The sequence below is a fragment of the Tasmannia lanceolata genome, unplaced genomic scaffold, assembly GCF_043159265.1.
Source record: "Tasmannia lanceolata isolate RefF3 unplaced genomic scaffold, GAP_Taslan_0.1 ptg000037l, whole genome shotgun sequence".
Classification (NCBI taxonomy): Eukaryota; Viridiplantae; Streptophyta; class Magnoliopsida; order Canellales; family Winteraceae; genus Tasmannia; species Tasmannia lanceolata.
This window is the reverse complement of record NW_027518714.1, coordinates 21,862,793-21,877,387: the sequence shown is the minus strand read 5'-3', so window position 1 is coordinate 21,877,387 and position 14,595 is coordinate 21,862,793. Positions and strand designations below refer to the sequence as shown.

The window sequence follows — 14,595 nt, the reverse complement described above, 5'->3', positions numbered from 1 at the left end:
GAAAAAGGACAAAAGACAAGAAACAAATATCTCATGCAGAGAGTGTCCAGTAACTAAAAGGGGGTAGATCATTTAACATAATTTTTCATTAAACATCTTGTGGACCACCCTCATGGGGCCAAAACAAACTAAATTCACCAAAGGGGGGGTGTCTACTGTTAAGAAGAGGGGATGAAATATTTGTGATTTCTATAAATAGAGAGCATAACTCTCTCATTGGGGGGATTTTCTCATTCTCGTTGGAAAATTAGGGCAGAGTGAGAGAGAGAGAAAGAGAGAGATACCCTAGCCTTTTTCCCTTCATCTTCTCCGATCGTTTTCCGGTTGATATTCCGGCCAGATCTCTTCTCCGTCGAGCTCAAACTTTAGCAGATTCCTAAGATCATCTTATGCTTCGATTATCTTCCATTTAAACCTATGTCAGATCTAATTTCTCACCTACTTGAATCCCTAACTCATTCTAAACCCTAGATTAATCTACTGTAAAGCTTAGATTTCATCTTCATCTCCATGTTGAAGATGATCAACAATGAGGATTTATAAATATAGGATACGGGTACGTTGGGCCTCCGGAGAGTGCGGGTACACCCTCATCCTCCCAATGATGTTTGGGTGCGTACCCGGTACGCACCCAAGGAGTACCTAGGCGCACCCGCACCCAATACGCACCCGACACAGGTGCGTGGGCCTCCGGAGAGTACCCGTGCTTCATAGTTTTTCATGTCTCTTCGTGTTGTCTGGCTTTATGCCTTATCTCTTCGTGTTGTCTTGATATTGTCCTCCTTGTCTTGTCTTCTCCGGGCTCATGTAGTTTCGCACGAGGGGGAGTGTTGTTGTGCTCCCTAGTTAGTCTTTGTCTTCTCAGGTGACTGTCTTGTCTTCTCCGGGCTCATGTAGTTTTATCCGAGCAATGGCTTCGATGGATATGGCTTCCATATCCATCGTTGGTTGGCTCTTACAGGTGACTGTCTTTTCCCGTCAACCTCTCTTTTCCAGGCGATGGTGTTCCCATCGTTGGTCGGCTCCTCTTCAGACGGCAAGCCGACAATGCTCATGACGTCGACCCTATCTGCAGACGATGGTTTCCCCATCGTTGGTTGGTTATCTTCTCCCTCCTTTTCCGGACGATGGCTTCCATATCCATAATTGGTCGGCTATCTTACTGGCAACAGTCTTTTCCCGTCGACCTCTCGTTTCCGGACGATGGTTTTCCCATTGTTGTTCGGCTCTTTTCAGGCGACGGTGTTCATATCGTCGACCTAGTCTCCAGACGATGGTGTCCCCATCGTTGGTTGGTTTATCTTTTCCCTCATTTTCTTCTTGTCTTCAGGTGACGATGTTCATGTCGTCGACCTAGTTTCCAGACGATTATTCCCCCATCTTTGGTTGGTTATCCTTTTTTTTCTCTCTTTATCCCTTCACTCCAAGCGATGATTTTCCCGTCGACCTTGTCTCCGATGATTTCCCCATCGGTTGCTATCCTCTCACTTGGTGTTGTGCTGCTTCGTTGATGTTCGTTGTGCGCACTTTTGGTGTGCCCCTTTTGCTTGCTGGATCGTATTTGTTCCTTGCATGGCGCCTCAATTGCTCGTGATATGCAGATCTGTTCGCCGTGCTCTCCTTCAGGGGGGAGGCCCTGTTTGATCGCTCTTGCTGTTTTGCTACTTCAGGGGAGCTGCTCTTTTTAATGGTCATTGATCTTGATGCTGTTATTGTGGCCGCTGCTGCCCTTTTTAGTATTATGCTTTCATTAAATATTCACCACACCAGCTGGAGGAGTGTTATACCTAGCTGGATGTGTATGGGCTTATTGTACTCTTTTGATGTGTTGTCTTTTTATTGTACTTTTTAGTTGTAGTTTTTTGTAGCAAGCTGGAGCTTTGTAGTATATACACTCCAGCTTGAGGGGGAGTGTTGAATAACATGTATTAGGGGTAGTTTAGTCATTACTTATAATGTAGAGGGTATTGTAGTCATTGTACATTGTTGTCCTAGTTTGGGCCTATATATACATCATTTAGATGTGGAGCTCCCTAGTGGAGACTCTCCATCCTTCACTTCTCTTCTTTATCGAGAGGGAAACAGCCCGGATCACTAGCTAAGGCCCCTAAATGACCGCTCAGTGATAAAGCTTCACATAGGGAAGCAGACCTGACTGTAGCATGAGGAAGAGGGATCAGCCAGAAGGGGCGCTTATACCTTGGGCCGACGTACCACGTCCCTGCTGCCTTACTAACTAATAGGGGGATGGACGGTATTGGGTGATGGCCTTACTAAATAGGGGGTTGGAGGGGTATTGGGTGTTGGGATGGGACGTGCAGTGAGGGCTCTCAGGTGAGGAACCGAACGGAATGCTCCCCTAAAGCAAACCGCTGCTGGGGCGCCCGGGGCTCCTTTCGCATTTTTTGGGGGTTTACAAGTAGTGAATGTGGTTGCATTTGATCGTAGTTGCCATAGTGACGAAATCCCTCAAAATTTGGTACAAATGGTGGGGCTATAGTGGTCTCAAAGTCAAAGACGAGTGGCCAACCAAGAAAGAAAATCGAACAACCAATGAGAGCGGTATACACTGCTATATAATATAATGGAATGAGATTAAGGATCTCATTCCCACTTAAATTTGTGTGTGAGACAAAAATCTCAAGGTGGCAAATTGCATTGATGATAATAGAAATTGGAATCTCAGTTGTATCTGAACTCCTCTGGGCTCCATTTGTCGAGGCTCTGATAAGCAAATCGAAAAGCTCACTTTGGCAAGAAGTCATTCGCTGCTCTTTGCTGTTGAGGCCTAATCTCTCGATTCATGTTTGTGTTGATCAATCAACATAGTTTGATCCATCCTGTCTAAGGTCGTGTTCTAGGTTGGTCGATATAATTACTTGTGTTTGATATTTTTGGAGATGAAATGAGAGAAGAAGAGACTAAGTTGGAGAGAACTCCCCCTCACTCATGTATTTCTATTAAGAGAGAAGAAAGGTACAAAGACAAATATGCCCTTAGTCATTCTACATATTTTAACACTCCCCCTCAAGCTCGAATGCATATATCATGCATTCCTAGCTTGTTACAAATATCACTTAGCTTTACTCAACGACTCTGTAAATATATCAGTCAGCTGATCCACAAATCTAGGGAACAGTGTGCATATCTCCCCATTTGGATTCTCTGACGAATAAAATGGCAATCCATCTCAATATGTTTCGTTCGTCCATGGAAGACTGGATTGGTAGCAATATGTATTGAAGCCTTGTTATCACTGTTAAAGTATAAAAGATAAATAACGCCTTTCTGCAACATCTTAAGCTTTTGGAGAAGTTGGTAAGTTAACATGGTATCAGAGCCAAAGGTCTCGAGTTCAAACCTCCCTGATAGCAAAAATCCACATGCGATGGTCGGCCCAAAGTGGGACCACATGTGCCACGTGTTTGCCAAGTGGGCCACACGTGCGGGGGAGTGTTAAAGTATAAAAGATAAATAATGCCTTTCTCCAACAACTCAAGCTTTTGGAGAAGTTGGTAAGTTAACAATCACAATACAACTGAGAAGGCGAAGAAGGAATAATTCCAATCTCAGACAAAAGTGAACGCAGCCAGATGAGTTCTGTACTCGTGTGTGCCATGGCCCTGTATTCGATTTCCGCATTGGACTTGGCTATGACGTCTTGTTTCTTAGTTCGCCACGACACAAAGTTACCTCCTACAAGTGTGCAATACCCAGTGGTTGATCTCCTATCTGCTAGAGATCCATCCCAATCTGCATCAGAAAAACCTTCAACCCTCATATGAACATGCCTTTTAAACAACAAGCCTCTCCCTGGAGTGCCTTTCAAGTACTTGAGAATCTGGACTACTGCAGCCCAGTGAGAGGTGTGCGTGGGGAGCTCATATACGGACTAACTACCCCTACAACATATGAGATGTCTAGCCCTGTGAGAGTTGTACGTGGGGAGGTCATATTCGGACTAACTACGCCTACAACATATGAGATGTCTAGTCGAGTGACTGTGAGGTATTTGAGCTTACCAAGTAGTCTCCTATATCTGCCTGGGTCATCCAACAAGTTCCCCTCTTCTGGAATAAGCTTCACATTAGGGTCCATGGGTACAGATGCAGGTTTCACTCCAAGATTTCCTGTTTCATCTAATAAATCCAACACGTACTTTCTTTGTGATAGAGAAAGACCTCGAGAAGAATATGCTATCTCTATCCCAAGAAAGTACCTTAGGCGACCCGGATCTTTGGTAGAGAACTCTTTTTGTAAGAAGCTCTTCAATTTCTGCCAATTACTGCCAGTGATGATAATGTCATCAACATATACTCTCCACAATATACAACCAGCGGCAGCCTGATGACTGAAAACTAAATGATCTATGGCGCATTGCTTCATGCCAAAACGCATGACAGCTTCACTGAACCTCCCAAACAATGCTCGGAGATTGCTTTAACTCGTAGAGAGATTTCCACAGGCGACACACAGAGGACATCTTCCTGTGAGCAACATATCTTGGAGGTTGCTCCATGTACAGCTCCTCAGTGAGGTCGCCATGGAGAAAGGCATTCTTTACATTTAATTGATAGTGTCCAATCATGATTAACGGCCAAAGAAAGTAACACATGAACTGATGGAATCTTCGCAACAGAAGAGAATGTCTCGGTGTAATCAACACCAAAAGTCTGAGTACAAGGTTTTAAATTTCTGTTTCGGTTTCAATTTCAGTTTCGGCAATGTTTCGGTTTTGGGCCAAAATTTCTGCTGAAATCGTGTAGTTTATGAAAATGATTTCGTTTATTTTTTTTAATTTCGATCGACATGATAGTAATTTTTTTCTATAGTTGTCTAAGAGTTTTCCAAGAGGCGATTTTGGAGCTCCCTTCCTAGGTCGATGGAAACCCCTAGGGAGGCGTTCTCTTCCCTATTTCGTCTCTCTCTCTCGTCTCTTCTGTCTCTCCCTCTCTCTTCTTTTTCTCCCCCATCTCTCCCTGATCTTTCTCTCTTCGATCGATCTCCCTCCCTCCTTTCCTGATATCTCTTTCTCACCCTATCTTCTTTTCTTTCACTTTTCTGATCTCTTCCTGTTCTCTCTCTTTCTGCCTTTTCTACTCCCCCCTCTTTCTTCTTCTCTGGTCTCTCTTTCTCTTAGATCTATCTTTCCTATATTTTGATCTTTCCCTTTCTCTTCCTTGATGGCAAGGGAGGTGTTAGTGGCCTGATGATGCCCGGAATTGGGCAGATCTCGCAGGGGATGCAACAATGGTAGCTGGAGGTGCGAAATGGCCAGATCTGGGTCTGAGTGGGCCAAATTTATTGGGGAAAGGATCTGATATGGGTTGGGTGGATGAAGAAAGTGGGTTGATGAGTTGTCGGAAGTGGTGGACGTAGCAAGAGTGTGAAAAAGGGTGGCCGGATTCGGGGAAAAAAAGGAAGAGGTTGGATGTGGAGGGTAAAGATGGGGTTTGATCGAGGTGCAAGGTTGGGGCTAGAAGGGTAGATTATGGTGAATGATGGTGGCTCTAGGATTAGGTGAAAATAAGTTTAGGATTAAGATTTTAGGCTCTGGTGAAGCTGAAGGGGAAGAAGTTAGGGTAAAAAATGGCGATCTCTAGGGTTAGATTAGGGTTTTTGGCTTGGGTGGTTTAATGGGGATCCCCCGGAACGGGCGGTGGCGCAAGGTTGAGGCCTCCGATGATCGGATTCGATGGATTGGCTATCATGCACGGTTAGAGGCGCACAATAGCTTTAGGCCTTTGAGCAGGATTTTTAAAATTTGAATTAGCCGGCTAGAAGGTGGTGGAGCAGTCTGAGTGACGTGGCAGGTCACAGCTATGATTTGATGGGGTCCACAAATATGGCACTTTCAAATGAGACCATTGTGCATTGTAAAGGAAAGGAAGGGGGAATGATGAAGGCATTTTTAGCTGCGGTAGTAGATGAAGAATTCGAAAGGGAAGTGAAATAGGTATTCGGCAGGGTGGCAGCGCATGGAAGTGTAGAACTCGTTGTAGTGGTTGACCTAGAAGATCATTTTTTGGCTTTTTACTAGTCTAGGAGCATGCTCCTAGCCCCCTTAATTGATTATATGTAATGCATGTAGGGACCCCTAGTCCCCAATCTAATCTTCATAGTATCAATGAAATTGTCAATTTTCAAAAAAAATAAAAATAAAAAACCGACTGAAATGTCTAAAATTTCGGTGTCGATTTTGGTGGAAATTTCATAAATTTCGGTGGAAATTTTGTAAAAAAATCCAAAAATGAACCGAAATTTCAGCGACATTTTGGCGGAATATCTGTGAAATTTCTATAAAATTTCTGCGAAATCTTGTAAAGAAACGACTTTATGTGAATTTCAGTTTCGGTGAATTTCTGAAATTTAAAACCATGATCGAGAGATCCTGAAAGAGACAGAAAGAGGGGTAAAATGAGATAGAGCAATTAAGACTTTTAGTAAGCTGGCTAACAGAAAGTAAACTAAAAGGAGGCTTAGGGAAACATAAGACTGAAGATAATGGAGCTAGGATGAGGAGAAATACTACCTACACCAGAGATGGGAGTAGTGGTCCCATTAGTAAGAGTAAATGATTGAGAGACAGAATGAAAAGCTCGGAAAGAGATAAGCTGAGAAGAGTTCCCAGTCATGTGGTTCGAGGCCCCCGAATCAATAGTCTAGGACCCAGAGCTAGAAATGAGGGTAGTAGGTGAACTACTTGGTTGTGCAAAACCCGCAGTAGGAAGGAGGACGCTCAAGCGAATGCGTTGAAACTCCTCATAGTTGGCTCGTGATAAAGTGAATTTGTCATCGGCCAGCACGGGGGCAGTGGAGGAGGAAGGCAAAGCCTCAGAAGGACCAGCGATAGTCAGATGCACCGAGCGAGTCTGGCGAAGCTCGGGATGAAGGGTATAACAAGTGTCGACATGATGGCCCTCTCTTTGACAATGAGTACAATATGAGCGGCCATGAGCACCACCAACACGGCCACCACGTCCCTTGCCCCGGGCAAAAGTACCACCACCACGACCAGAGCGACCGCCACCATCATAGGCCGCCAGGGCAGTGCTATCAACAAGAACAGCTAGGGAGGAGTTTCTCACAAGACACTGCTGGGCACGAGAATAGACCTCCGTGAGGAAGGGAATAAATCCGGAGCCAATGATCTGCTGACGTAGATGAACGAACTTAGGGCCCAGACTGTCAAGGTAGTGGACAACACAGAGCTAGTCCTGCTAACGGGTAAGTATGGTGATGTCAGAGGTGAGGGGCATAAAAAGATCAAGCTGCTGGCAGAGGGAGGCGAACTGGCTATAATGAGCACCGAGAGACATCACCACGGCGAAAGCGTATCCACTCAGAATATGTGGTACATATGCACGTGAGGCTATCATCTCCAGAATAGAGGAGTGCAGTGTGATCCTAGATCTGCTTAGATATGGGAAGAAGCATCATGGTGGCAGCTATAGACAGCATCATACTTTGCCAAAGAAGTGTGTGAATCAACGTGTCTTCCTGCTCCCATCGAGCATATGTGGGATCAGTAGAAGAGGGAGGCTCTTGGCTAATAAGGTTAACCTTGCCTCGAGCAAGGAGATATGTCTTGACAAAGACTTTCCTTGTTAAGTAATTGGTCCCATCCAATTTAACAATAGTCATCTGTGGGAATGAGCCCTCCACCGAGGAGGAGTAACTAGAAGAGGGAATAGCCGAAAGTGGTTGTGTTGCACGGAGCCCATTGGTCGTGCCGATGGTAGGAGGCTCCATGAAGACAAAGAGATAAAGAAGACAACAACTACGACAATCGGCAAAGAGAAATACGAGAAAGGAGAAAACTAAATGGGGCCAAGGGTTGTATCGCGGCTCCGGGAGGGACAAATGCAAAGGATAGAGACATAGTCGTGGGAACCGTAGCCACAAACAAGAGCAAGAGGGGTGGAGGGGATTCAAGACATTAGAGCTTAGGGTTTTTTTTTGTGTGTAGTAGGGCTTTAAATGGGTGTTGGTGAGGAAAAGTAGGGCTCGAGATCGGAGAAAAAGAGGGCCAGGGATGCTGTTGGAGAGAGAGAGAGTGCGGGGGTCAGAGGGGGGTATGAGGGCAGGGAGGGGCGCCGGGGGGGGGGGGGGGGGTGGGGGGCGGAGGGGGGCAGGGAGGAGGGTCGGGGTGTTCCGGGGATAGGGAGGAGGGGCGGGGGTTTCCTGGCGGGGAGGAAGAGAGAGAAGAGCGGGGTCGTGGGGTAGGGTTAGGCTAGGGTTAGGGTGAGGGGGTGAGGGAGAGGTGGTGGACAGAAAAAACTACGCTGGTCCCTAGGGGATCAAAATGCTAAGGCTTTGATACCATGTTGGAGAAGATATAAGAGAAGAAGAGAGTAAGTAGGGTAGAACTCCCCGTCACTTGTGTATTTATATTAAGAGAGAAGAAAGGTACAAAGACAACTATGCCCTTACGCATTCTACAAATTCTAACATATATGGGCTTGAATTTGTCATAGAGCTACTAGATGACTTACCTTCATACATGATCTTATTTCAATCATAAAAAAAATTATGACACAATTTCCAAATCTATCAACCTTCGAAAAACAGATCTTGATCAACAGAATTTAGATTAAAAGGCCCCATCCATGAAGAAAATAGTCCCTGGAGTGTGCTTCCAGCACCTTCAAAATGTACCTGATAAACCTTAAATTTGTTCCGTTCTCCTCACCATTGTTGGGAAAGTTGCCTTATTTCCATTGCCGTGGGAAGGCAAGAAACAATAGGGGAAACATCTTTAGGTTTTGGAAAGAGAAAACCTAGGTATAAAATCTCTTGTGTGAGAGCGACAAGGCGTGAGAGTCTCTTTGTGTGTCCGGCTGCAAAGGGGAAAGAGAGGAGTGAGAAGAAAGAGAGAGAGAGAGAGAAATGGAGAAAGAAGAAGAGGGTTTCTTCTTGGGTTTTCTCTTGGGGTTTCTTCTCGGTGTTTCTCTTGGGAATTTTCTTCGGGCTTTCTCGGGTTACTCTCTTGTACGGTCTTCGGCTGAGAGGGCAAGGAAAGGGTTGCGGGTTGTGGCTTTGGGTTAAATCCATTGTAATCCTTGTATATTGTTTTTCTCATAGGGGAAGTCGTTTTTCTCGCCCGTGGAGTAGGCTTGGCCGAACCACGTAAAATCTTGGTGTTCATCTTGTGGCTTGTTTATTTTACTTTTCCGTTTAATTTGTGCACGATCGAATTGTTTTGCCCGGCGGATTTTCTCAACAACCATAAGGTTTGGAATGAATCTCCCTTTGGTAAATGTTTACGGGAAAGAGGGCAGATCGAAAAACTCCAGATTTGGCCTCTTGAGTTTCAGAAATTTAATTTTTTCAACTTTTTGTTTAGCTTCCTTAAAATCAATCATAAATTACTTATGGATAACCAGAAGGAGCATGATCTATAAATTTCCAGTTTTCTACAAATCTGGTGGGAGATGTGTCATGCAACTGATGAGATAGTCCACACGGCATTTGGATACGTAAATCTTCTCTCTTCAGCCCACCAAACTTTCTAAACTAATTGATGTTGTTTTGATCATAGGATGATGGATCTTGATATTGAGAGAGAGACGGGGTGGGGGGTGGGGGGGAGGGGGAGAAGAAGAGAGGGGAGGGGGTTGTGTAGAAGTTATGGAATTGAATATGCTGCGCATATTGTTGCTTCCCTTGTTTATTCACTCGAGTGAAATATTACAATATGGCAGAAATGACCTGAAGCTAAATTTTACATGTACCGTAAAAAGTAGCATAAGAAAAATAAGTATAACCTTGATTGCTTTAGGTTATGTTTATATACCGTGGTATATTTTAAGAAGAAAAGAATTAAAGCAAGATTAGAAGGGAGAGTCTGCAATGCGGGAGAAGGGGAGGAGTTCAGTTTGTTGATCCTCTGCACATTTTTTTAATCATGTAATAAGCTTCTTCGTGCTTACTTTAGATGCCCCTATAAGTGATAAATTATAAAGCCCCTTAAATACCCTTATGTACAAGAACACGGGCACAAGACAAAGCTGCACACTATACCAGTTTAACATGGTTAAATATCTTCAGTCACTTTTTGAGGACTTTATATCAGTTCCCTGTTTTAGTCGTTTTGCTTATTTTTTAAGACACCATCCATCTTTATGTTGTTTATTGAATCCAGACTTGCCAAAATTTGTATGTTTATTTCTTTAATCATTTGCAGCATGCCGTGAATTTTGATTAGTATGAAAAGACATCTTTTGAATCTGTTCAGGCAGTACATGTAACTGAACCACATATCTCAGTACTTGTATTTTTATTGTCGTTGCTATTTGATTGCATGGGTGCTTTTCGCTAGATTATAGTGACTTTGTTAATAATTTTGTTCCTGCACTTGTACTTTCAGGTTTAGCTTGGGCCATTTGTGAGCACTTAGTAGAGGTGACCAGAGCACCAACTCTGTTTGCCACTCACTTTCACGAACTGACTGCTTTAGCTCATGAATTCATTGCCCATGAACCTCATAGGAGGCCCATTCTTGGTGTTGCAAATTATCATGTTGGTGCACACATTGATTCATCAAGTCGCAAGTTGACTATGCTTTACAAGGTGGGTGCTCAGCTTCAGAAAATTTAGTTGAATAACATTCTTATTCAAAGTTATGTAATTATACATCTTCTGGTGGTTGTGGATCTATTTTCTCATTTAAATAGGTTTTGTTTTTGCACTTGTAAGTTATATGATTTAATATTAGGTAGTATTAGTGTCCTTCAAGTGAGGAGTCATGTTATACACACACATGACCTTGTTTGGGTGATCCTGCTGCTTAGTATAAAGAGGTATTGGGTGATGAAGGTTTCGTGATGGAAGTTAATACTGAACTTATGTCTTTAGTCATTTTTGTTTAGTTTGCATCTTAATTATTATTTCCTTTCTTGTGGGCATTTCATTTTGCTCTTGGATTAGAATGTTGCGAGAAAAAGTAGGTATGACAAGTGCAAAAAATTTACTCAACTCAACTCAACTAAGCCTTTGTCCCAAACTAGTTGGGGTCGGCTAATGAATCCTTTAAAAGATTTTCATGAAGAAGGTGAAAGGTTCTACCCGGCTCAAAATGTCTAAGTCTACTCCTGACACTAGTTGGGTTCGTCTACATGGATCATTTTCTTCCATTCTATCCTATCCAAGGTCATGTTCTCTGTTATGCTCCTACCCCTCAAGTCTTTCCTCACTGTTTCTACCCAAGTTGTTTTCGGTCTGCCCCTACCTCTTTTTACTCCATCAACTTGGCACGAGTCACTTCTTCTCACTGGAGCGTCCAAAGACCTACGTTGGATATGTCCAAACCATCTTAAGCGGTGCTCTCTCATCTTCTTCTCAATTGGTGCCACACCCACCTTTTTACGGATGTCTTCATTTTTAATTCGATCTAACCTTGTGTGTCCGCACATCCATCTAAGCATTCACATCTCCGCTACACTCATCTTATGCACATGCTGCTTCTTGGTGGCCCAACATTCTGAGCCGTATAGCATGGCTGGCCTCACAGCTGACTTAGAAAACTTTCCGTTCAACTTGGTAGAGATTTTACGATTGCACAAAACTCCTGAGGCAAGCTTCCACTTCAACCAACCTGCTCTTATTCTTTGGTTAACATTCTCTTCAATCTCTCCTTCCTTATGTAGAATTGAACCAAGATAGCGAAAGATATCCCTCTTAGGTACCTCCTGTCCAGTCATACTTACTACATCCTCGTCCCGCCTCCTTACATTACTGAAGTTGCACTCCATATACTCTGTCTTAGTCTCACTATGTCTAAAACCTTTGGTGTAAAAAATATAAATAGGAAAAAATTAAAAAGAAAAATTAAGAATGGGTAGGATTAGACTTAGTCAATTTGAGCCGGGTAGACTCTTTCACCTTCTTCATGAAAATTTTCTAAAGGATTTATTAGTTGACCCCAACTAGTTTGGGACAAAGGCTTAGTTGAGTTGAGTTGAGTAAGAATGGGTAGGTTTTGAAAGGGAAATTGATGTTTCTTTTGTATATGTGGTTTATTTTGTTATGTGGGTGCATGCTAACTTCTAGCTTCGATCATTGCTTTCTTTCGTCCCAATGGATGTTGATCGAAAGCAACACATGTCAGTGGAAGTTTATAACCATGAGCAGGGGTCATGTGCACTGTAGAGGTAACTCAAGACAAATGAGATGAGGGAATCCCAATTGGGAGCTGATGTAGCGCACTCATTGGTGATGCTCTATCGCACAAGTAAAAGGTTTTATGCTTTCCTAAAAGGTTATAGCTAGTGTTAGTGTTTCTACTGCTAAGCAATGTAGTGATGGACAAGCTCTTTCCCTCAAGAGAGGTTCCTACTTCTGAGGACCAATTGCTGAATGATTTCTGGCCCTTGATGCTTTATTGATTTCGGTTCCACTAACCACCGTAGGTGTTCACTTTTGACTGTATGTCCATATGGTCGACTTTAGGGGCCCAAGCTCTTTCCCTCAAGAGAGGTTCCCACTTCTGAGGACCAAGTGCTGAATGATTTCTGGCACTTGATGGTTTGTCGATTTCGGTTCCACTAACCACCATAGGTGTTCACTTTTGATTGTATGCCCATATGGTCAACTTTAGGGGCCCTTCCCTCTGTCAAGAAGAAGAAGACAATCTTGTAGTGTGGTTTGATATACAACCAAGGGCGATGGCACTTGAAAGGGAAGGGAGACAATTGCCCCCCTTAATTTTTTGGGAAAAAATAATGTACCTTTATTTTTTAATATTTTTTTATACTTACCCCTTTTTAAAAAAATATGCCCCCCCTTTCCAATCATCCCTAAGATAGAAAAAAAATTACTATAATTTTTGCCCCCCTTGTGCAAAATATCTGGCATCGCCCTTGTATACAACCATAGTAAATCCGACTTTATTATTGCTATTTTGATCTTTCTTTCTTTTCCTCTCTTCTTTTTTTTGAAAACATTAACTTAAATTGCACATGTTCTAGCCTATTGTACCCCTAAATATATAGTTAATATAAATAGGGAAATGATTTCAGCACAACTATGTTTTGATACATGCGCTCATGTATCTTGTCTTTTAGCATTTAATTGTCATGTAAGTGCTTCTTGGGAACCGTAAAAACCCTTTTACAGCTCTTTAAATACTAAAAGACAAGAAACATGAGCGTCTTGTATCAAAACATGTTTGTGTTGAAATCATTTCCCTATTTATATTAAGTATATACTTATATAGGGAAAACTGTTCGTGAGCTTGAGCTCATATAGCTTATATATGTATAGGTAAGCTGGGGTTTGTGGACCTCTACCAGTTCATTAATAAGAATAGTAATTACAATCTTTCACAGCTTCAGCTAGCCATTATACACACACATATCGATGGAATGGTCTCAAATCATTATACCTCTCTCTCCCTCTCTAGAAGAAAAAGAAAATCCTGTATTAAGGTTTGACTGACAGTGATAGAAAATCTGACTTTACTATTACCGTTTTGCCATTTGACACAGCTATTTGATTTCTTTTTTTTTTATATTTTTCTGAGAACATTAACCTATATTGCACATTGTCTAGGCTACTATCCCGTATACGTAATATATATAAATAAGAAGTCCCTATATTATATATATATATATATATTATAAAGCTTGAAGCTCTTTCTCTAACCTTTTCTTTCTTTTGTGTGTTTTCTCTCTCTTAGGTTGAGGAAGGAGCTTGCGATCAAAGTTTTGGAATTCATGTAGCAGAATTCGCAAACTTTCCTGAATCAGTTGTCACCCTTGCTAGAGAAAAGGCTGCTGAGTTAGAAGATTTTTCTTGTATTTCTGACATTCAAAATGATACAAAAGAAGTGGTATGATTGGTTCAAAAGTTAAAATTTGCTTCTATTGGTACAAAAACTTTATGTAATTACTTGCTCTGCTGATTCTATGCAAATATTTCCATTTGCTTGTTGCTAATTATTCATTCTATGCTTATATTTTATGTGATGTGTTGGATGTATTTGTTGTTAGACGCACCACACTGTTAGACACATTACACTCATTAAGGGTACTTTGGTAATTGGATCACACACACACAAATATGTATGTATGTATATATATTTCTGGTGTGGAGAGAACATTAACCCTCTCTCACGCCATTCTCCATCTCTTCTCTTCTTTATCTCATCATCATGTAAGAACTTAACGTGGTATCGGAGCTTATGATAGTGAGTGTCAATGATCCTGAAGATGCGACGAGACGAGACGCCCCACTCCCACCATCCGAAGACGCGACGAGACGAGACAAATCCCTTCTCCATTTTTAGAGCACAAGGTTGAAGATCAACCTTTTCTTCCTTGAAGAAATCGCATCACAGAACCCTAACCCTCGAACACTAAAATCCTAACCCTACATCATCCCTCCATACTATTGTCGTCTCCTCCTTCCATACCCTAACCCTAACTTTTCCTCAACCCTATACCTAGTTGCAGCCAAGGTTTTAAATTTCGACCGAAATCCGAAATTTTGGGTTTCGGTGGAGAACGAAACCAAAATCGATAATACCCGAAAGGGTAGTTTATTTCCGCCGAAATTTCGGTCAAAATTTCATTTATCCCTAAATTTCGTGAATTT

The 14,595-nt window shown here is 42.4% G+C and overlaps 1 protein-coding gene across 2 annotated transcripts in view; it reads left to right on the top strand.

Moving 5' to 3' along the window:
- MSH2 (MUTS homolog 2) overlaps window positions 1-14,595 on the top strand; it is an 88,498-nt gene that overhangs the window by 43,570 nt on the left and 30,333 nt on the right. For both annotated transcript variants that reach the window (XR_013240047.1, XM_077372830.1), the window contains exons 11-12: window positions 10,370-10,572; window positions 13,679-13,831. Coding sequence is in view for 1 of the 2 variants with exons in the window: in XM_077372830.1 (XP_077228945.1) it covers window positions 10,370-10,572; window positions 13,679-13,831 (356 nt within the window). In the remaining variant the exon portion in view is untranslated. The remainder of the gene's footprint in view (window positions 1-10,369; window positions 10,573-13,678; window positions 13,832-14,595) is intronic.